The sequence below is a fragment of the Callorhinchus milii genome, unplaced genomic scaffold (assembly GCF_018977255.1).
Source record: "Callorhinchus milii isolate IMCB2004 unplaced genomic scaffold, IMCB_Cmil_1.0 Scaffold10, whole genome shotgun sequence".
In the NCBI taxonomy this organism is placed as follows: domain Eukaryota; kingdom Metazoa; phylum Chordata; class Chondrichthyes; order Chimaeriformes; family Callorhinchidae; genus Callorhinchus; species Callorhinchus milii.
In genome coordinates this window covers 14,924,360-14,947,549 of record NW_024704751.1, presented here as the reverse complement: position 1 = coordinate 14,947,549, position 23,190 = coordinate 14,924,360, and the positions used below count along the sequence as shown (strand labels likewise).

Genomic DNA, 23,190 nt, shown 5'->3' with positions numbered 1-23,190 from the left:
TCCGTGCCGGTGCTAATACTCCACACGATTCTCCGTCCCTCTTCATCTCCTCCATCATACCTCTCTATTCCCTTCTTCCTCATGTATGTATCAAGTTAAATACATTGGTTACGAACTTGGCTCCAAATGCGTTTTTATCCTCAGGTAGCTGAGGCCTGAGTTTTGATGATTATAGTTGCCTGACTTGCATTTGTGTGGAGACCCTTTCAAGGGAGGATTTCGCAAAGTGCTTCACCCAGCCCAAGCTGAGGGAAAGTGGGACCTGAGGAAAAGAGTGGTGGGTGGGTGGGCTGGGAGGATGTGATACAGAGGGTCTGTGTTGACTGAGCGACACTGACAAGGTCGTGTACGAGATATGACCAGATTGAATGGGATTTCTCCAAGGGTCAAAATGTGAGGCGCTTTGAGACGTCTCGAAGACCCGATGAGACGCTATATCAAATGGATTATTATTATTATCTTCTCCGGATCAGGCTCTCATTTGACCACCTGCTGTTCGCAATAACTGGGGCGTGGTGCAGCAAGAGTTAAACGATTAATTCCGGCGTGCTCTTTTAATCAATGTCCTCAAAGCTCCATTGCAATGATTTTCCCTGACCAATCTCTTGATTACATTTTATAATTGCGTCTTTATTGACCGAGATATAAAGAGATTAGTCCGCTCAATAGTTTGCTCTCAAATGGTCTGAATGGCATGAAATGTGACTCTGGGGGAGGGGAGCGTGTGGGAGCGTGTTGGGGGTGGGGGTGAGTTCACGTAACGCTCATGTATGCAGCATGCAAGAAGCAATGTCAGCAACTAAAGGTCAACCATTTTATCTCCCTTCATTTTAACATGGCAGGGTGGTGGTGGTGGGGGGTTAGGGGTCGGGGTGGATAGAGATGTTCTGAGCTAATGGACCCAGACCACAGCATTATCATTTAGTTGCCTTACTGTTTTGGCCGCGTGATCTGTCAATTCATTAATTTTGATTCTCGCCGTGAAATACGTTTCCTACCTTTCGCCTAAGCTCATTTTCCTCTGATATTTCCTCACGTCAGTTTGGTTAGACAGTGTCTGGTTAGTAGCTGTTGTAATAGTGAGTACATGTCTCGTATTTCAAGGTTACACAAGTGCCGTGGGCCTTCAAGAGCTAACATGTTCATGCAGATTTCCTTAAGATTATTAAATATTCCTTTTTTTGTTAAATAAAGAGCTATCTAATTCGCCTGGCTTAATTGAGCAGTGATGTCCCAATGATACGCTTGTTAAACACTCTGAGATGCCACCCTGTGTGAAGGGCGTTGTATTTCTGTAAATTGTTGTCGTCGTACAGTTGATATCAGTATGAAAGTTCCTGAAGGTACCAACACCAAGAGACTCAAAGGTTATCCTGTTCTTCCCCCTAATTGATGCAGGATAATTCTGTGAATTTCCCATATACAGTAAAAATATATATATATTTTAAAAATCTATTTTCAGTCATCTTTTCATTTGCATGTCATTGTCATTAATTGCATTTCACTCACAGCTCTAATGGAAATCTAATCTCCGAAACTGCTCCTGCTCACAAAGGATACATCCATTCTCCCCACACACACAATTTCCTTTAATGTATTCTTATAATTAAGCTGACGGATACCGTGGGAGATATCTAAAAAGATATCTGGGAGTCTGCTTTATAAACCGTGAACTCTGATTGAAATCAACGGCTGGATTGAGCTGAGAAACACGAAAACCGTAAAACAATCATGTCACCTTTCCTACCTTTTATGGTTATTGACCTCAGCTGAGATGAATTCAGAGCTCTCTGATGCAAACAGGCTACAAGTCCCCATTGCTTTAATTAACGTACTGGGTACATTACAGAGGAAAAGCAGAGCTGAACTCGGAAACGTTGAAAAAAGGGGATTGTCCTTTGTGGTGGAATAAACAACAACAAATCACATTTACATAGTGCCTTTCAGGTCAGAAGTACATCACAAGGCACTGGAGAGTGAAGGGCAACTGAGCTGAGGGTTGGCTGGAATCAAGAGGGGTGGATGATAGAGTGGGGATGGGAGTGCGGCCGAAGGCACGATTAAAGAGGACGGTCTTGAGACGGGGCTTGAAGGAGACGAGGGAGGACACAAGATGGAGGGAATCAGGGATGGAGTTCCAGAGGGTGGGGGCCGAAAAGCTGAAGGCCTGTCCCAGCAATGATGGGCCGGGCAGGGCGGGGGACATGGAGCAGACCAGTGCCTGCTGAGCAGAGGGAGTGGACAGGTTGGTATGGTGTTCAGAGGTCATAGAGGTAGGGAGCAGCAGCATGTGGAGGGCTTTAAAAGTGAGGACGAGGATTTTAATCTCGATCCTAACGCAAACGCACAGTAAATTTACTGTCAAACTTGTATCAAACCACAAACTTTTGCTAATGGCTTCCTGGACATTTTGAGCGCGTGACTAAATGCACCGGCGCACACTCGGGGCCGAATTCTATTCTCTTTAATGGAGCACTCTGATCTGCTGCCTGGAGGAACCATTTGCCTCATCCAGTGAAGTGTCGCCTTGCGCACCAGATGAAGACAAATTGGTCCATTTCGATGCATTTTCCAGTCCAGTCTCAAGTGGGATTCGTGAGGAACATTGGAGGTTGAACTCACCTCACCCGGTGCCTTGCAATCTCAGGTTATTTGTGCTCTGGAATATAAAAAACAGCTCTTTTGCCGTTTAAAAAAAAGGGATAGCGCCCATAACATCAAAACGTCTCAAAGCGCTTTACAGCAATTACTGTACTTCATTTCATTTGGAAAAGGAATTGTGTGAAATATTTATCAGAACTCTCTGCTTGTGCTGACTAAATTCAGTGCAGTTCTTCCATGGAGGCTGGATGCAGTTATTGATAATTATAACCAGACGCATTTCTTCACGGGAGGAGATTAACTTCCGAAAAGGTGAAGCCGTGTGGCATTGCAGCTACGAACAAAGGTGAAGTCTTCCTCAACCCTCGTGTAGGATTGTGTAAGTGGCCAAACATTCTAAACTCGCTCTGCTGACTAATTACAATTAATAATCATTGATAATCCCAACTTTCGGACGTCAGCAGAGTGTGAAGAGCAGAGGGCTGCAGACAAATATTTGGTGTCTAACGAACAACAACGAATAACATATTGAACATTCCCCTGCTAAAGACACGCACCACTTGCTGGATAGCATTATCCCTCGAGGCATTTTCCCAAACTTCAGACAGGAAAAAGAAGGCTGTTTATTTCTTATAGATATTTCAACACCCTGGCTCACATTGGAAAACCAGGAGTAGAGTTTTGGAGAGAGCAGAACTCTTCCAGCATGACACCAGAAAGTTGGCCTGACCTGCGAGCTCGTGGTTTTTCCTGGTGCGAGGCTTGAACATTTTATTTTTACGCTGCGCATTTGAATCAAGGGTTCACTGGACATCCTCCTGACGTGAAAGGCACTACGCAAGCGTAAATTGGAAATTGCCATTGACTAAAACTTTAACAAAGACCTACTGGCGAGGTGTCCTTCTTAATATATGGTGAAAACAGGAATCTCCCCTGATTCATAGAATTCACGTCATCAACATTCCTTGCATCAAGAGATCTACGGCTGATTGTGGGAACTTGCAGGGTGCAAAATGGCCATTACCTGTGCCTCCTATAAAAAATATCGGCACTATTCTCGTTGGCAATTTGCTGTGAAGTGTTGTTTCGACATAAAGGGGGGTTCCGAAAATGTAAGTTCCTTCTTTTTTTTAACGGTCTAAAGAAAGCTACTAACGTTATTCACGGTGTGCAGCGATTTAAATGCCAAGTAAGCGATCCAATTAGGCATTACGGAATAAATCAATGTATTAAAAACAACAACAAATTACATTTGTACAGCGCCTTTCACGTCGGGAGGACGTCCCAAGGTAGCTGTGAAAGGCTTGGAGAGGAAGAAGCTTGGGCTGTGTTTTACTGGAGCAGAAAAGGTTAAGACGGAATCTAAGAGAAGGGCCTAAAAGGCTTGAGAGGGTGAAGAGTGGAAAAATTATTTTTACGTGTGGCTAAACTGGCCGACAAGGGATGTAGGAAATAACATCTCGGGATACAGTGTATAGCTTGGGACATGACATGTCAAGTGACTGCTAGGATAGTGGAAGGTAAAATAGATGGACCTTGGTCTTCTTTCACCAGCAAATTCTTGTGCTCTAAGGGGAATGTAAACTTGAGGCTACGGAAAGCATAGCCCTGTGTAAGAATTTACTTTAAGTAAAGAGGTATTAAAATGAGGAGCGTATTCTCATCCCCAGCTATTAACGCTGAGTCAGTTCCATAATTTAAAAGTCAATTAGCTGAAACAGTTGTGGATCGAGCTATAAATCCTTTTAAAAGGAAAATTAGGCAGGCATTTGAAAAAGAGGAGTGCGAGTGAGCAGGAGAAGGAATTAGACCCAGTGACTATGCATCAGGGCTGACTTACAGAGAGTTACATCATACATTGAAGCACAGAAAAAGGCTACTCTAATACCAACACCAAGTGGTCCATTCCAGTCTTTATACTTCACATGAGCCCAAAACTGCTTTGTTTCCTACTCCCTCATGTTGGCATCAAGTTTCCTCTTTAAATATATTGAAGGGGGGGCTTCTGCGCCATCACATTCTGAGCGAAGCAAACCACTGATAATTATCAAGACGTGTGCCGCATTCCCTCTTCCCCCCCCCACCCCATAACCCAACTTTTTTTAAACAAAAAGCATTGAAGGTAAGTCCACAGCAAGTTTATGGTTAAACGTGTGCGTGAGCTTCACAATGTCCCCTGATCTTTAGAATGAGCAATTACTCAATATAAAGCAGGAAAGTAGAGTAGGGTGTGTGTTTATCCTTATTACTTGAAAAGCAGTTTGATATTGTGTTTTTTTTGCTATCTTCTTGGCTCAGTTAGTAGAACTCTAGCTTGCGGTCAGTTGGTGGATGTTTAAGTCCTGGTGTTTAATATACTGGTGTTTAAATACCCAAATAGTGAACCCGTGGAAGGTATTGAAGCAGGAATCATCGAGTATTGATTCCTTCCAACGCAGCTTAGATAGTTTTTTTTTAGGGAATAACATTATGGGATTTAGTACGTGGGTAGTTCGGGACATATGTGCATGCGATCGCCAGGAAGGTGGAAGGCGAACTAAATGGACTTCTTTTCATCTAGCGTTTCTTACGTTCTTTCGGCGATGTATGATTTTAGACTTCAAGACAGCCACGAGGCAGAGGCGATGAGCCAATCTGCACATTGTGTTCATTGACTAATCTGGACCTTGTAAGTAAAAAAATATATTANTTTTTTTCATTTAAAAAAAAAGGTGGCAATCATCAACTGGGTGTAGCTGCTTTTGGTCTTGCTCACAACCAGCAAATAGGAACCCTTTACATAGAGGAATCCGCACTTTTGCTGTAAAATATAAGCTGAGCTAACGTATTCGCTGCCAATTGGGACAGATGGTGTCTTGCTAAATGGATCGGTTTATGAGGCCATTGACAGCTGCGGACTGATTAGCGCTAGTTAATGACCAGAGCGATTGAGTCAGCAACTTCTTACTGCGTTGCTTAAGAACCTGGTTGTTATGGTGATAACTATTACCGCTCAGTCTAAGGAGATTCCAGCCAGTGGAGACGTAAAGTGAGGTGTTGTACACCATCCACGACTGTTTGTGGGACACTGCTGTGTGCAATTGGCTTCTGCGTCTCGCTCACAAAATACACAGTCAATCCGCTTTACAATATATTCTGTGAAGCGCTTTTGAGACAGCTCATCACGTGATAAGGTGCTATGTCAAATGCAAGTATTATTATCATTTTATTATTATTAATATTATTATTGTTGGAGGTGCAGGAGTTTAGATAAATAATTAAACCTAAGTATCTTCCTGTTCTTCCTGCAAGCAGTTCCTCCAATAACTTGTCTGATGGTTTCCACGTTGCAAAAACAATCAACTTCTTTGAACTAGAAATGGGGAAATGATACTTAGTTTTAATTACTTGTTCGAAGACCAACTTTCCACCTCAATGCCCCTGGGATGTGAATCGTGTCCCATTCTGTGCAGCTGAATCTTACATTAATAATAATCCTTCGATATAAAACTGTGTTTTATATTTATACTTATTCCCTCTAAAGTGCTTCAGCCACGGCAGCCAATTTGTGCCCATCCAGGTCCTACAAACAACTTGAGGTGAGCGATCAGTTATGATGGAGGATTGTCAGCAAGAGACTTTGGGAGAAATTCCCTTCTCTTTTTTTCCCCCCAAATAGTGACTTGAGATCTTTAATGTCCACCTGAGGAAGTAGGCGGGATCTCGGCTTGACGTCTCATGCCAATGCAGATATCCCCCAGCACTACACCAGAGGGTCAGCCTGTGAGCTCAAAGTCCCCAAATGGGAGCTTGACCTTTTCACATACAGGAGAGAGTGCTAGCGTTAGTTATGTTACTAACCAAAGGGAACTGATGTTTCTGTACCTTCATTTCGAGCTGAGCCCAACTCAAGAGTGTTGATGTTGAAATAAATCATAGAGATGTCAGATCTGGTCGGATATCATGAGAAACCACTTGCGAATGATTTCATTTTGTGGTTCCTGTGAGATTGTTGTCACCGCCTGTAAAATTAACTGTTGGTTGTAAGTCATATGACAAAATAGGAGAAGTTAGCAGCAGTTGGAGACCAAAATATTGCAACGATGCAAGACGGGTTAGGGCAGATCAGCACAAGTGAATGGAATTTTGTTCTACCAATACTGAGTGTCTGTGAGTTCACGTTAAATCTCTCCGCCACCCGTGATTTTTTCAGACTTTCAACCATCTTAAATTCCAATAACCTCACTCTTTGTTATTTATCTTTGGCTGCACCTTCTCACTATCTCAAGACATGTGCAGTTAAAGAAGACCCTCTGACCTGACTGATCTCATCCTGCCAGGATCCTCACCCGACCTTCCTCCCATCACCGCGTCAAATTGTGTCTTAAATGAGTCCCAGAGCCTCCTCGACCACCTGTATCAGGTAAAGTATGGGTAAATGAACCCAACAACAACTCTTCTTATGTTCTTATATAGATTCTTATGTTCTTGTATAGTTTGGGATGTGATGTGTGCATGGATGGACCTTGGTCTTCTTTCGTCTATCAAATTCTTATGTTATACAGCTCTTTTCATGCGAGGTAGAGTCTCAGAGTGCTTAGCAGTGGTGGAGCTTGACAGCGAGCAGGGAAGAGAGAGGAGGTGACCGTAGGCACGGTCGAAGAGGAAGTTCTTCAGGTGTGATCTGAAGACGAGCAAGGAGGGGGCAAGGCAGAGGCAGGGAGTTCCAGAGTTTCCAGGTGTAGTCAGCCTGAAAGCACGACTGCTGATTCTCAACAGAGCGAAGCAAATTTTTTTTTAGTTTTCGTAAAACGTAAGCAAAGACCTGTTCTATATCTAGTCTTACTTATAAAAAGTACTTATTCTTAGACAAAACGCAAAATACTGCAGGTGCTGGAAATCTGAAACAAAAACAGAAGTTGCTGGGAACACTCAGCAGGTCGGGCAACACCTATGGAGAAAGGAAAGTGAGTCAATATTTCATGACCAAGACCCTTCATCAAAACATTCCCAGCAACTTCTGTTTTTCTTACTTATTCTTGGAACCTGTTTTCTTGGAGCTACTCATTTCCTTTATTCTCAGGAAACAAATCTGTCAAGACTGACTCAGCAGCGAAGTTGACAGTGTTTAAAGAGGCCAGACTGTATATACACTATCGGGAATCTGGTCCATAGGGAGATGGCGGGCTTCCTCTGTCTGAACTGCCTTTATCTTTCGGATCCTGGTATAAGTTTCCAGTCTTCGCAATTGCCTTTGGTGAAATCAAACAAAATAGTGGAGAAAAAAATAAGCCCAGGGTTTCTCAAGCATTGCAAAGTAGACTGTGCAAAGCTCTAAACGATGCCAGGCATTCCCATACGTGAAGGGTGCTATATAAATTGTTCTTGTTGTCCAGGGAAATTGCTAACTTCACGGGCCGGAGATTTTATCTTTAAACATTTGGTGGGGCAGATAGGGTATAGGTGCGGGGGAATGAGGCAGGTTAGTGATCTTTAAGATAAGTGAAGGCTGGGTCGGAAGGGATTGTAAGAGGTCACAAAGTTATTATTCACTCTAATCAAGCAATGTACAACCTGTTTTCTGGAGTCCTGATGTTCACAGAAGAAAGAAAACTTGCATTTATATAGCACACTTCACACGGTGTAGCCTCTCAGAGCACTTCCCAAGCTACACAGCACTACTCTGAACATTACCACACAGGAACAGTTGCATTGCACCACTTCAATGCGTCCGTGCTCCTTGCTTCAACCACAATTTCCGGCAATGAGTTCCACATTCCGAAGGTTTCACAAGTTCCTTCTGAACTCACTATCAGATCACTTGCTGGCTGTTGTGTATTTTATCTCCCTACGTCTTGAGGGTTTAATTTTTGTGTGATTTCTCAATTAAGAAAGAGTGTCGTTTTCTCAGTTAAGAAATACTCACATATTTTATCCCTTTCTGCATTGGGTTTTGTGAATAAACTTTTGCTCCACCTCCCTCACAACTAACACACAAACCATTTCAGTGGAACCAGTTTTAAGATTTGAAAACACAACGTTATTCTCTGGCTGGAGTTGCAATGCACTTTTTCTATTTGGGTTACCCTACGTAGCTTGTTTCCCCAGGTGCTTTGCATGAGTATAGCCGGTGATAAAATGCAAGCGATGAAAGCTTACTCCGATGAAAGCAAGACGTTTATCCCTGCTGTAATTCTCTTTGATACTGCCCCGAGTCAAACCTAATCGATGCTGCTTTGCTTTGTGGCTTTAGCCTGCTTGACTTTTCGCGTCACGATTGCAGTATTTTGCCAAATCCTCAATTGCTTTTTGCTCGATCTCCTCCGCTCTTCTCCATTTTGATCATTCTCCCTCTAGCCTCGGACTTAGACTCTTGCGTGTCAGCCTGGATCGGTCATTAGCCCTCTCGCCCCCCCCCCCGGGTCGCAAGGTTGTGCATTCAAACCTCACGTCCTGGACTTGGAAATCACATCGCTTCGGCTGATGCTTCAATGTAACGTTGGGGGAAAAGCAGGGTGGGGGTGAGGTGCTGTCCTTCAGGGGAGATGTTAAACCGAGGTCCTGTCTTGTTCAGATGGATGTCAAAGATCTTGCTGCATTATTCAAAAAGGAAGGGAGTTTCTCCCAGCGTCCTGGCATCCCAGGGTATCATGGATCATTCATTCCGTGGCGGGGGGTGGGGGGGAGGTGTTGACAGACAATTGCTGCACAAATTGGCTGCCGCATTCATCTACAAAATACAGTCTCTATCCTTACAGTAAATCCTGGAAGTGCTTTGAGATGACCTTCCGAAGTGAAGGCATTCTATCAATTGCAAGGATTGTTATTGTTATTTGCAGTAAATACATTGGAATAACTTTTCTTGGGCAGACGTCTTTCTGATGGAGTGACAAGTACAGTTAGGAAACTGGGCATCTCATGAATTATTTGGAACTTGGGCTGTTCATTTCGGTCATAATTATCTGCCTTCAGAGTACTTTGTTTGCACTGGTTTTGTGCTTTGATCGGTTCGATGGTTTTGTTATTGATATTGATTTAGAGACATCTAAAGTGTTACTTATCCTCTCACCCTACCTAGGGTTAAAAAGGATGAGTGTGTGTGTGCTGCTACGGTCATTATGCTTGTGGTGGCTGTCATCTGGATCCTTGTTTGGGTTTTACTGAGTTCGCCGAATAACTCCGCAGAAGTCGTCTTCGGAAAGGCTGCCGTGGCTACCGATTCAAAGAAGTGTTCAGAAATCGGCAGGTAAGCTGCAACCTCACTGGATCACGAGATTGGTTGAGAAGCAAAAGGCCCTTCAGTCCATCTAATCATTATCCCATCTGATCGTTTCACCCACAAAATACACAGTCACGCCGAGCTGGAGGTTGGGATCAGGAGGGGATGGAGGGCAGGGAATGTAGGGGTAGGAGGGTGACCAAAGGCGTGGTGAAAGAGGAGGATGTGCCTTAAAAGAAGCCAGAGGGATCGCATCACAGTAGATGAGTCTCAGGGTCCTGGCCTCAGCCACCCTTCTTGGTAAACCCCGTGCCAGCTGTTAATTACCCTGTGGGTAAAGAAATACTTCCTGATGTCTATCCTCAAATTGCCCTTCGCAACTCTAAACCCGTGTCCTCTTATTCCGCCATCTTGGTGCAACCGAAAGTATTGTTCTGGATTTACCTTCTCAATCCCATTCAGGCTTCTTACATACCTCCGCAAAGGTCCCCACTCTGAATCCACACTGAGTGGTTCAGATGAACGAATCATGGAACAAACCTTATAAATAGACCAGCATTGCAATATAATGGGGCTGCACTGTAAATGAACTCAGTGGGGAGAGCGAAAAAAAATCCTAACTGTAAAATACTGACACTTGTATAAAACATGCTGTATAAATGTCAGTGAAACTGCCAGCAATTTCCAGTCTGGCCAGCCACCAGCTCCATTGGTAATTGAAGAAGCTGTTACCAGGAACACATCTTAATTACGCTCTCATAATAAATACAGGCATGCCAACGCGCTAATAAAACCGAGCGTGTTATTTTGAATAAGCCCCTCTTCACTGTCAACTGTGTTGTTAACGTGTTACGATCGTACATCATACCTGCTGTAAAAACACATACACGCGCACACTCCATCATATTTCTTTAGTAGGTGAATCTGTCTCCATCATATTTCTTTAGTAGTGATGCACTGTATCTGTATCAGCCCTCCATAGAGTGTTTCGGATGAGGAAATGTCTATTGGTCGATTTGATCGCATCTTTAGGCTCCTACACACATAATAATGGTCCTTACATTTTAAACAGCGCCTTTCGTGTCTTAAAGGGCTTCACGGATTTACCGCAAAATGTAGTGACTTGTGCATTTTGTAGCCAATTTGCGCACAGCGATGCCCCTCTAACCGCCTTGAAGTTAACGAACAATTTTATTACCTTGCCGGGGAATTGTCGTCAAGGACACCAGGCGAGGAGAAACTCCCTTCTCTTTCCGAATAGCCCCGCGGGATCTTTAACGTCCACCCGAACAGGGCACAGACGTGGAGGCACATCAGTTCAATGTCTGGTCCGACACTTTGTACAGTGCAGCGCTCACCCATCAACATGTCCCGTCTTAAAGCTCAGGTTGATTGCAAACCACTCTGTTCTGTTCCAGGGACGTATTGATGGAGAAAGGATCAGCAGTTGATGCAGCCATCGCAGCTCTGATCTGTACTGGCATTGTACATTCCCACAGTTCAGGGATTGGAGGGGGTGTTATCTTCACCATATATAATGCGTCAACAGGTTAGTTGCATGAGCCCTTACTTACTGACGTGTTCGCCTGCCGCCTGTTAGCCACGCCGAACACGCCTCTACTCGGCTTAACCCAGGGAACCCGCTCCACACGTCATCCAAAACGTTCTCTTTGTTTGTCTCTCTTGATCGCTCGGGAGGGTGTCCAACAGGCTCGGAAACCTGTCACCTTGCCCAAGAGTCTCCAAGCCAAAACAAACGAGATCCCGCAGGCAGATCAGGCTGCACGCCCTTAATAACCAATGATTCTGCGTGTTTCTCTCCAGGAAATGTTGAGGTTATTAATGCCAAAGAAGTAGCGCCTACGGATGTGGACGCAAAGAAACTTGATGTCAAATTGCTGACGAGTGGTAAGAGCTGCGACTGAAATATATGGTGCTTTTCCATACTAATGTGTCCACTCCCTCTGCTCAGCAGGCACTGGCCTAGCTCCAAGTGCCCCGCCCTGCTACCCCACCCAACCATCAGTGGTCGGGCCTTCAGTCTTTCTGGCCGCACTCTTTCGAACTCCATCCCGCTGTCCCTTGGCCTCGCCTTCTCCCTTGCCTCCTTCAAGAACCATCTCAAGATCCTCCTTTCTGACCCACACCTTCGGTCACCCTCCTATCCTACCCTCCCTGCCCTCCAACCCTCCTGATCCCAACCCCCAGTTGGGGACATCCTCCCAACGTGAAAGACGATATATAAATTTGTCGTCGTCGTTTAGTGGATGAAATGGAAGGAACGCACAAGGAAGATCACTAATTTAGAGCCAGATGGCCCTCAACCTCTGGAACTCCCTCCCTAAATCCCTCCACACTGCCCCTTCCCCCCTTGATCAGTCTTTAAAAAGCCTCGTGAAAGGTGACCCCTTTGGTCACTTCACCTCCTCAGCTCCGTCCCTGGCACCATCTGTGAAAGTGCTCTGGGATGCCACCCCGCATGAGGGGCACTCTATAAATGCAAGTTGTTGTCGTTGCTGTGGTGGTTGTTGAAAAGCACTTGGGGCGTTGCTCTGCGTATCTCTTGACTCCCCCTGTGTTCTTGCCGAAATGATCTGAATGCCTTTCGTTCCCCGCACTCTCCCCAGGACCACGGTCGATCGCGGTTCCAGGTGAGATCAGCGGCTACGCACTAGCCCACAAAAGGCATGGCAGGTTGTCATGGAAACGTCTATTTGAACCATCCATCCAACTGGCTAAGGAAGGACATCCTGTTGGAGAACTCCTTGGAGGTTTGCTCAATAAATACAAGAAATATGTGATGAAAGACGCTACTTTCTGGTAAGAATGAGTTGACTCTGGAGCTTTGCATAATAATAATAATAATAATCCTTGCATTTGATATAGCACCTTCTGACGTCTTCAAGACATCTCAAAGCGCTTCACAGAATATAATGTTAAGTGAATTGACTGTGTATTTTGTGGGCGAAACATTGCATTATTGTACTCTGGCCTCGGAACTGATGTGGGGTTTTCAAAAAAAATTGAGAGAACGTACTGGGCAAATATTTTCAATACAATACAAAATTACATTTGTATCGCGACGTTCACGTCGGGAGGACGTCCATTTACTTTGCCTCAAGGCTAAGGTGGAGGTGCTACAAGTTGCCTGAGTGCAGTGTCCCACTTTAGGGAAGAGTGCCATCACCCAGTGTTCTTCACAAGATCACCCTTCCTGGAGGAGTGTCTACGTGCGGACAATGACTGAGTTAAGGTTCGGGCTTGACAGCGATGTTTCCCAAATGCTGTGTAGCCTATTGGCGCACACGGTCTAGGCCGCACTTGCTTGAGAAGCTTAAGGATGCCTGAGAAGCTTAAGGAGTCCTGTAGCTCAGTGGTTAGAGCACTCGCTTTGCAAGTGAGAGACCTGAGTTCAATTCCAGGCAGAGGGCGAAACCTTGGGCAAGTTTACTTACTCCACACAGAGCCTAATAATAATCCCTCCAAAACCAAAACAATAATAAATTGGTCATTTTCAATCCACGACTGTTTGTGGGACATTGCTGTGCGCAATTGGCTGCCGCGTTCGCCCACAAATATACAGTCAATTCACTTTACAGTGTGTTCTATGAAGCGTTTTGGGACGTCCTCCCGACGTGAAAAGTGCTATATCAAATGCGAGGATTGTTATTATTATTATTATAAACTGCGCTGCCAATAACAGGAGAGAAAGCAAATGCCGATCTCCCTCAGGAGGTGAGGGAAGAAACAAGCCCTGAGATGGCACGAAACTGAATTAAAATTAAGTTAATTTAAATTTTCTACCAAATCCAAATTGCGTGGGTTGAAGAGCAACTAGTAATAGAGCACTAAAATGTTAATGGAAACCAGAATAGTTCTGATCGGGGAAAAAAAGATAATTTGTAATAAAAATAGCTGCTGGAACTTTATTGAAAAGAAATTGACTTCACGGTGCTTCTGTGATCTTAGAAGCCTGAAATTCCACCTCGTCTTAGCCTGGGAGATCATTTTTTTTCCCCTTTATATTGAAGATCACACAGAATTGAGGGCAAAGCTTAAATCCAGTCTAAACTTGGAAGACGTTTTTCTGCAATTCTTAAAACAAAGTCTTCGGGTTTTAAGATTTTCTTTTTCATCCACAATTTTCTGCCTCCTTCTGCTGCAAACTTAGACGGTTCTGTCTTGAACTTGGGTTCACAGGCCTGCGATTGAACGTTGGGGTAAATTCAGAACAAATCTGGAGAAACCCTACTTGTGTGAACAACTAGTAAGCATGTGGAACAGGCTCCCGAGCAAGACAGTGGAAGTAGAAAGTATGGATTCCTTGAAGAACAAATGGGATTGTTTTGTGTTAGGAAATAATATCTGGGGATATAGTTTGGGACACGACCTGTCGTGCGACTGCCAGGATGGTGGAAGGCGAACTGGATGTACCTTGGTCTTCTTTCGCCCAGGCCTGTGGTCATAAGGGAAGCAGACTCTCTCTTTTAAATGTTGATTTGACGCCGATTCCTTTCTCACAGCGAAGCGTACTGCGATCCCAGCGGCCAAATCCTGAAGGCAAGTGACATAATAAAGTTTCCGAAATTGGCCGAAACCTTGCGAATTATAGCAGAGCAGGGCCCCGAGGCCTTTTACACCGGGAGCATCGCACAACAGATCGTCGACGATGTGTCAAAAGCAGGTACGTGCATTTGGCAACATCTGCATTATCCAGGGGTGATTCTACAAGGGGTTTACATCAAGTCCTGCTGCCCTCATGTGTGTTTTTTTACACAGCACACTGATAAACAACTGAAACGTGTGGAAGAATGATGATAATGGTGTTTAGGAGTACTTAATTGTATTTAGTACAAGTGTTTAGAAGTATTCTAGGACTCTACCCTGCGTGAAGGGTGCTACATAAATACAAGTCGTTGTTTAACTGTATTTAGACGTCCTTTGGTGTGTGTGTGTGTGTGGTGTGTGTGAGAGAGCCATCATTTTCATGCCAGATAATTCTCCGTCGCCACGTTTGGGGGTGACACATCTTTCGTAACACGGGTGGAGTGACAGACAAGGGAGTTAATGGTATATCAGACATTGTTACACTCGACTTATCTGCAACGGAAAATGAAAATTCATTGTAAGAAAGAAAAACGGGGGAGGGGGAAGTCAGAGGACTTTGCGAACACTGTAGAATGCTCACCTTACAAAACACACAGTCGCTACATCTTATGATAATTCCTGCAAAGCGCTTTGAGATGTCCTTCGGACGTGAAAGGCCCTGTATCAAATTGTAAGGATTATTACTGTTATTGCTAATTTATTCTTTCATTAAATGTATGGTAACATTAAGTAACAGGTGCCTTCGTGATGGGAGTGCTTATTATTTTGAGGCTGCATTTATGTCTCTTTGTGGTTCAGGTGGAAATATCACGCTGAAGGATCTTGCAAACTATAAGGCTAAATTAGACCAACCAATAAAGGAATCCTTTGGCAAATACACAATGTATTCTTCCAACATTCCTTCCAGTGGGCCTGTCCTCGGATTCATACTCCGAATTCTAAAAGGTAACTTCTACCACTTGTCACCGTGAGATAATTTGTTTTAATATCGTATAGACCTTTAAAATGAATGTCGGAGTCAGAAGGCTGTGGGTTCAAGCCCCACATCAGGACTTAGAACTCACAGATGAGGAGTTCCCCCCCAAAGCTTTTTTTGGGGGGGAAAGCGCTGCGTGGTTGTAGCTGCCGTCCTTCAGATAAAACTTTAATCTGAGATCCCGTGGCGCTATCAGAAAAGAGAAGGGAGTTCCTCTCTTTCTTCCAGTGTCCTGGACAACAAACCCCCCGATAAAATCAGTCACTCGCTTCACAGGGTCCTGTCACTCAGGATGTTGCTCTGTGCAAATTGGCTGTCGGGTTCCCCCACCGAAATAAACAGTCGCTACCCTTTATTGCAATTCAGTGAAGAGCTTCAAGATGTCCTCTTGACATGAAAGACGTTAAATGTTTTATTATTCATTTTTTTATTTTATTATTATTAATGTTTTCATCTAGATCCACGTTGACTGTTCCATTTCACAAGATAACGTGTAATGCATATCCTCTATTTCAGCCTATAACTTTTCCAGAGAGAGTATTTCAACCCCAGAGAAGAGGAGCTTGACTTACCATAGGATTATTGAAGCTTTCAAGTTTGCTTTCATGGAGTGGAGCAAGATAGGCGATCCCAATTTCACCAACATGGACGACGTAACTATGTCATTGAGAATACAATAATGGCATTTGACTCAATAAGCAAACAGCTCAATTATGCTAACTCCCTGCTTGTTGGTCTTCTCAACTCTTTCTTCTGCAAGCTGCGGATTATTCAGTTCTCTGCAGCTCGCGTTCTCTCCCGCACCAAGCTCCGTAAACCTATCACCCCCCCCCCCCCATCCTCGCCCAGCTCCCACTGGCTCCCCATCCCTCAGAGGATAGAATTAAAACTCCTCGACCTCACTTGCAAAACCCTCGCTGGCCTTGCATATCCCTAACTCTGTGACTTTGCTGACTCCATACCAACTCTTTGCTTCCTTCTCTCGGTGGGCTCTGGCCTGCTCCATGTCCCACCATCATCAGTCAGGCCTTCAGCCTTTCTGCCCACCCTTTGGAACTCCATCCCACAGTCCCTTCGCCTTGCCCCTCAAGTGCCACCTTCAAGCTCTCCTCTTGGACCGCACCTTCAGTCACTCTCCTATTCCCATCCTCCCTGCTTTCTCCCCCTCAGTTGCAAATCCTTGACTGTCCAGCGCCTTGGGACACCCTCCTGACATGAATGGCATTGCTGTTGGCTTCTGAGATCTGCTTGCTTTCTCACACCGAATACTGTTCTATTCACAGCCTGAATACAGACCACCTCCCTCGGTCCTCATACTAAATATTTTATTAGAGTGGATAAACACCGTAAGGATAGGCAGATGCAATATTAATTTTCCTGAAAACGCAGCACTGGGGGAATTGCAATAGGCAATTAAAATCATGTGTCAGCTTGGCTCAGTATGCAGAACCCTCCTCTCTGAGTCAGAAGGGTCTGGGTTCAAACCCTATCTCGGGGACTTTGAGCTCACGTAATCCAGGCTGATGTTCTCTAGTGCTGAGAGAGGAGGAGCGCTATTTTGTCAGATGATCCATCCTTCCATTGAGATGTTCAACCCAAACCCCGTTAGCCTTGTTCAGGAGAACGATAAAGATCCCGCGGGGATTTTGGAAAAGAGAAGAGAATTTCTCCCCATGTCTTTGGCCAACAGTCTACCAGATGAGATGATGCAGTCATCCACTTGTGGGACATGACTGCGCGCAAATTGGTGGCCGCGTTTCGCCTACAAAATGCCTGTTAAGAAATGTGTGCAGCAGTTCAAGATGTTAGAAGCGCTATACCAAATAGAGGATTATTACTATCATCTCTTGGCCATTTGTCAAGAGGTATTAACTAGCTTGGTTTGGCATTGTTGATGGAAAATTTACTGCCTGTTCCAATTTCTTGAACACTTGTTCCAACATTTTTTCACGCTGACGGTTCATGCCAAAAGAACAGCAACAGCATTCGGTTTCCCTTCTCCCTCTTGAGCAGCAATGTGTTACAGTGTTTTAATAATTTAGTCTTTAACATGCTGCGAAATGAAAAGATGATGCTTGGAAGGTCGGTTCAGAATGCCCCTCTTTCCTTTTCATGTCTATTTATATCACTTCCGAAATACCTTTGCTGGTGCACTCAGATTTCCCTCGAATCATCATTATCCCCTTCACTGAGCCAACATTTTGTTATTCATTTTATTGGTTCGAGCTGTGTAACACGTGCCCCATTTATTCTCTTACCCTCTTTATGAAGGTGATAATTGTGGGCTTTTCAAAGTGCGTAAGCCCCAACATTTCATCTGGCCTTTAGCCTGTACGATCATTCTGCTTTATGGTCTTCACGAGAGTACAAACTCTTCAATTCAATCCACAGACATTTTTGCCAAGGCAATTTCTGATGGCTTTTTAGCTTTTTAGCTCCAGCAGTTAACTCGCCAACTCAAACTCTGTTGCTCCTCCCATAGCCTCTGCTCTCACCAGTAATGCGCCTAATAATCTCGGGAACTATTCCCAAGGAGAGTGTGTGCCTTCCATTCCAGACACAGAGAAATCTCCACGTGTAAGCGGAAACCCTAACATTTGCGTACCCTTAAGCAGGGAGATGGGTTTAACACGTGTCAGGCGGACCAAAATCCAGATGAAGTTTCCAGCCTCGGATGTGATATTGTAACCTGTGGTGAAGACCTCTACGTCTTTCCATCTGTTTTAATCGGAAACCTTTTGGATTTGTCGTTACCAGGTTGTCGAACAGCTGAACTCCGATTTGTTCGCTGGGGCCATCAAGGACAGAATCACCGATGACACCACCCACGATGAGGATTATTACGGATTGCCTGTCACCGTGCCCAACACCCACGGGACCACCCACCTCTCCGTGGTGGCAGAGGATGGCAGTGCCGTATCTGTCAGTAGTAGCATCAACAAATAGTAAGAGCATTTCTTCACTGGACAGTTGTTAGCGTGCTGGGGCGCTCCGCCCCTGGAGGTTTTCGAGGCCGAATTGAGTAGGAGGTTTCAAATGGGTGCTAGATAGATATTTTGGGGGTAATGTTCCCTCCGTTCCCCCCCACCCAAAAATAGTATTAATTTGGTCGCTCAATCCACGATTGTTTGTGGGACGCTGCTGTGCACAATTGGCTCCCGCGTTTCACCCACAAAATACACATCAATCCACTCTGCAATATATTCTGCGAAGCGCTTTGAGACGTCTCAACGACGTGATGAGGTGCTATATTGAATGCAAGGATTATTATTATATTGAGAGGCAATGGTGGTAAGCCCTCTGTGATGCCACCTTGCGTGAAGGACGCTTTATAAATACAAGTTGTTGTTGTTAACCTATACCGACAAAAGACAGCAAATGAGGTCTAAAAGATCTCCCGTGACCTGATAAACTGGCTGAGCAGTGTTTCAATGGCTGCCTTCATTCCCAAGCAAAGTACACAGTCGGAACATTTAAAATGGCATCCGAGAATATTGTTCTTGATTGACTTCCTCAATCCCATTTCAAATCTTTCCACCTCTTTAAGATCCCTTCGGTGTCATCTCTTTTGAAGACTCAAGAGCCCAGTTTGTTGGTGTCTCCCTCTAAACACCGGGCGAAATGAGTCGGTGGCAAATCATACAATGTGATTTCTGATTTCCGATTCTGTGTTTGCAGTTTTGGATCAAACATCCGGTCTCGAGTAAGCGGAATAATATTCAACAATCAGATGGCTGATTTCTCTGTGCTGGATGGCAGTGGAAAGACACAAAATATCGTTCAACCAGGTTTGGTGCATTTTACTACTTTTCTCGGAAAGATCGATTCAGAGAGAAACACAATTAAGGATGGCGCGAAGCTTTGGCGACAAATCGCATTCGCTTAAAATCAATGGATGCCACCTCTACACTTGGCAGCCCAGCAGTTCACGCGAATCATCATTTTGCTCCCTCCCTCCTCCCCTCCTCTCAAAATCTTCCTCTTTGACCGTGTCTCTGGTCATCTTTCCCCTCCCCACCCCACCACCCAGCTCCCCATCCCCAACTCGTGCGCCAAGCCAGAGCTGTCAAGCGCCTTGGGACGTCCTCCCGATGTGAAAGGCGCTGTGTAAATGTCAATTTGTTTTGCGTCGCTGTATTGTGTTGTCCACCCGTTTGCAGATTGAAATGAATCGCGTGGATCGTGAGCAACTTGCCAGTAACTCTTCTCTTCTCTTCTCTTCTCTTCTCTTCTCTTCTCTTCAACAAGGAAAGAGACCGTTGTCGTCGATGTGTCCTTCCATTATAATTGACGAAAATAAAGAGGTGAAAATGGTGATCGGGGCATCTGGAGGCAGGAAGATCATCACAGCAACTGCTTTGGTAATTATTGATTGCTCGTAAAGCACAGGCAAAAAGGCTGAGGAACAACGAACTGAGCTGGTCTAGGGGAGAGAGAAGAGATTGCTCCTTCTTGAGTTGCTGGAGTTAAATAATACTGACGTCCAACAATAATTACACAGAGAATTGTTGGAGTCTGGAATGCACTGCCTTAAAGGGTGGTGGAAACCGATTCAATAATTAATTTGATTCAAAGGAGAATTAGATAAGTACTTAAAAAGCAAAAAATTGCAGGGCGATGGGGTAAGAACGGGAGAGTGGGGTCTTTCAAAGAGCTGGCGCAGGCAGGATGGGCCGAATGGCCTCCTTCTGCGCTGTGAGATTCTATGAGATTCTATGAATAATAATCCTTGCATTCGATACAGCACCTTTCACATCGAGAAGGCTTCAGGATATACTATAATCAGGTCATGACTGTGTGGTCCGTAAGTGAACACAGCAGCCAATTTGTGCACAACGATGTTCCCGGAAACAGCTATGAAGTGTTAACGATGAATTTTGTATGTTGGGGGGTGGGCTCGGGGAGCAATTGCTAGCGGGAACTTGGGAGGGAAAAAAAGAACCTTCTCTTTTCGAATAGTGCCGTGGGATCTTTTACGTTCATCTGCACAGGGAGACGTTAAAATTAAGACAAAAATTGGAAGACTGTGCTAATTAAACGAACAATGGTTTTACTCTTCATTAGGTGATAATGAACGCATTTTGGTTTGGTGATAATCTTATGGAGGCCGTGGAGAAGCCAAGAGTTCATCACCACTTAGTGTCGAACAAGGCAGAACTGGAGGCGAAAATCGATCAGGTTTGTTTCACATCCAAAGTTAAGTGGATATTAGTTAGAATAGTAACAATTTGTATTTGCTTTGATAATTGAGTTGCTGAGCTTTTGTTAAATGTCTGATATTTGATTTACAGAAGGAGGTCATTCAGCCCATCAAGTCTACAGTGGTTCGCAAAGCAAGCTGTCCGTTCAATCTCACAGCTCTGCCTTATCCCCACACCTCTTCCTTCACATACACGTATTGCGGAGTCCTGCATTAGTTAGAGCACTCGCCTCGCAAGCGAGAGGACCCGGGTTCGATTCTCAGGCAGGACAAAATCTTAGGCAGGTTTCCTTACTCCATACATCTCTGCTTACCTAGCAGTAAGTCGGAACCCAGGTGTCAGTCGATTGGCAAATCGCTTTCTGGGTGTAATAATCCCTTCGATCCCTCCCCCCACCCCACCAAAAATAATAATAATAATTTAGTCACTCAGTCCACGGTTGTTTGTGGGTCACTGCTATGGACAATTGGCTGCCACGTTTCACCCACAAAATATACAGTCAATTTACTTTGCAATATATTCTGTGAAGCTCTTTGAGACGTCTCATCGATGTGAGAAGGCGCCATATCAAATGCAAGGATGATTATTGTTATAATACCAGGCTACTTCCCTCTTGAAACCGCCGGTGTGAAAGTGCACCTGGTTGAATTTCACGTTTGAGTTGAAATCCACATGTAAAAGAAATATTCTCTTTCACGCTTTCTAATCCTCTGTCTCTTTTTTGTCTTTTTTTTTCCCGCACAAGGTTATCCGGGATGGGTTACTCCAGAGAAATCATGAGCTAACCAATTACACCTATAGCTCCACGGTCCAGGTTGTCATGAAGAAAGACGGCAAGTGGGTTGCCAAGTCGGATTCCCGCAAAGGTGGTTACCCGGCCGGCTACTGAGACGCAAACAAACTCCGCAAAGGCCCAGACAGAGAACACTACACCTTCCCGCAGAGCAAAGGACAATTCCGTGTTGCCTATTGTTTTCCAAGTGGCATCTTCTATCTCAACAACAGCAGAAGAAAGAGACCAAAAAGGTGACCAAGAAAGATCTGATAATTACCGTCTTCTCTGGAAAAAATAGCTTTGTTCCTTTCTTTAAAACTTATTCGACATTGCGATGGTATCACGGCTTTTTCTGGTCAGCCGTCACCTGAGAGCGAGCCTGTAGCAAGCGCTCTGTGACGCGACCCTGTGGGAGGGGTGTTATATAAATGCAAGTTGTTGTTGTTGTATCTGCGACTCAGCCACTAGGCTCAAAACCATATGAAAAGCATAATGCCAATAGCTCATTGAGCTATGTGTGGTGAGGAAGGTTTTCTTGCTTCCAGCGTGCTTTTCATTCAAATCTCGGAATCATTTCGCTGGAAAGAAAATATCTCTGCACACAAATAAAATATGAATATGCGAGAGGGGAGGCTTTTTTGCTTGTTGCTGCCCCCAAAATATTTTTGCTACTGTTTTTGATGTTGAAATTTACCCCAAATTAAAATATATCAGCTCACCCACAAATAACCAGCTCGATTGTTTCTTCATTACCGCTTACAAGTGTACAGGCAGTTCTGTTCTGTGGATTTGCACCTCCTAATGGGAATTGATTGAAACTAGTCGAGTGTAATTTCACAGAGAAATCCCCTCTGAAAAGCGAAATAATGGAGTGATTTCGCCCTATCAGCTTCGTTGGTTCTGGATCCAGAGTCTCGGAACGCAACACTAGAGCTCAAAAGACAGACTGTACGTCCCCTTCCATGGACCATTCAATTTATAGCATGCTCTGTGAATACATTTCAATATTCAAAATGCTTTTTAGTTTATTGCAGAAAAGGGATGCCAGAGGCTGCCTCTGTTAACAAACTCACTTGTGTTCAGGCCGGCATTCTTGAAATGACTGAAAAGCAGCATTATAAATTATAGGGAAGTAATTGTCCAACTAAATTGCCCAATTTATGATCACAAAGCATGTTTTAAACCCGCACCAGGGTGTTTGGCGTGAGGTGGAATGCACGCAGACCCATGTGAGGTTAGACAGACGTGTGTCATCCACCCTCTTGTGGATGAATGAGTAATAACCCTTGCGTTTAACACGGAATATTTCACGAAATATTGAATAGCGCCTCGCTGGCAATTACTGTCAAGTGTAGCCACGTGTTTCCGTGGCAAACGTGGTACCCAGTTTTGTGCACAGCGATAAGGAGGACGATTTATTAATCCAGAGGGTTCAGCCCCTGGACATCGAGAGAAATTCTCTTTTCCTTTTTGAAATGCGCCGTGGGATCTTTAACGTCCACCTGAACAAACTGATGGAACTTTGACTTAACTACTCTCATCCATAGGACTAATGCAGCAACTTACTTGACTCTACCGGAGAGCGTGTGAGCTCAAATCCCAATGTGGGGCTTCAACGCACGCACTCAACACAGCATGAAATAAGCTCAGCTCAAATATAGTTTTGAAAAATTAATGCAACGGCTTTCTGTGGAGAATAGATTTGATATGAACGTGGATTTTAATGGAGACCTGTCATTGTTGGAGGAACTGTTAAATATGCTTTCAATTAAAGAGTTTCATTTGATTTTCATTTAATTGCTGGGCGCAAATCTCCTGCTGCATTCCACTA

The 23,190-nt window shown here is 44.4% G+C and overlaps 1 protein-coding gene across 1 annotated transcript; it reads left to right on the top strand.

Annotated features, from left to right (window-relative positions):
- The first annotated feature begins 3,694 nt into the window (after window positions 1-3,694).
- On the top strand, window positions 3,695-22,089 carry LOC103179505 (glutathione hydrolase 1 proenzyme-like). Its single transcript, XM_007894832.2, has 15 exons — window positions 3,695-3,713; window positions 5,198-5,269; window positions 6,870-7,003; window positions 9,659-9,826; window positions 11,218-11,348; window positions 11,624-11,707; window positions 12,427-12,619; window positions 14,323-14,483; window positions 15,206-15,352; window positions 15,900-16,036; window positions 18,141-18,328; window positions 19,062-19,171; window positions 19,632-19,744; window positions 20,448-20,561; window positions 21,330-22,089. The coding sequence occupies exons 3-15, from the start codon at window positions 6,969-6,971 to the stop codon at window positions 21,471-21,473; spliced, it is 1,725 nt and encodes a 574-aa protein (XP_007893023.2). The 5' UTR covers window positions 3,695-3,713; window positions 5,198-5,269; window positions 6,870-6,968; the 3' UTR covers window positions 21,474-22,089.
- Window positions 22,090-23,190: the final 1,101 nt, after the last annotated feature.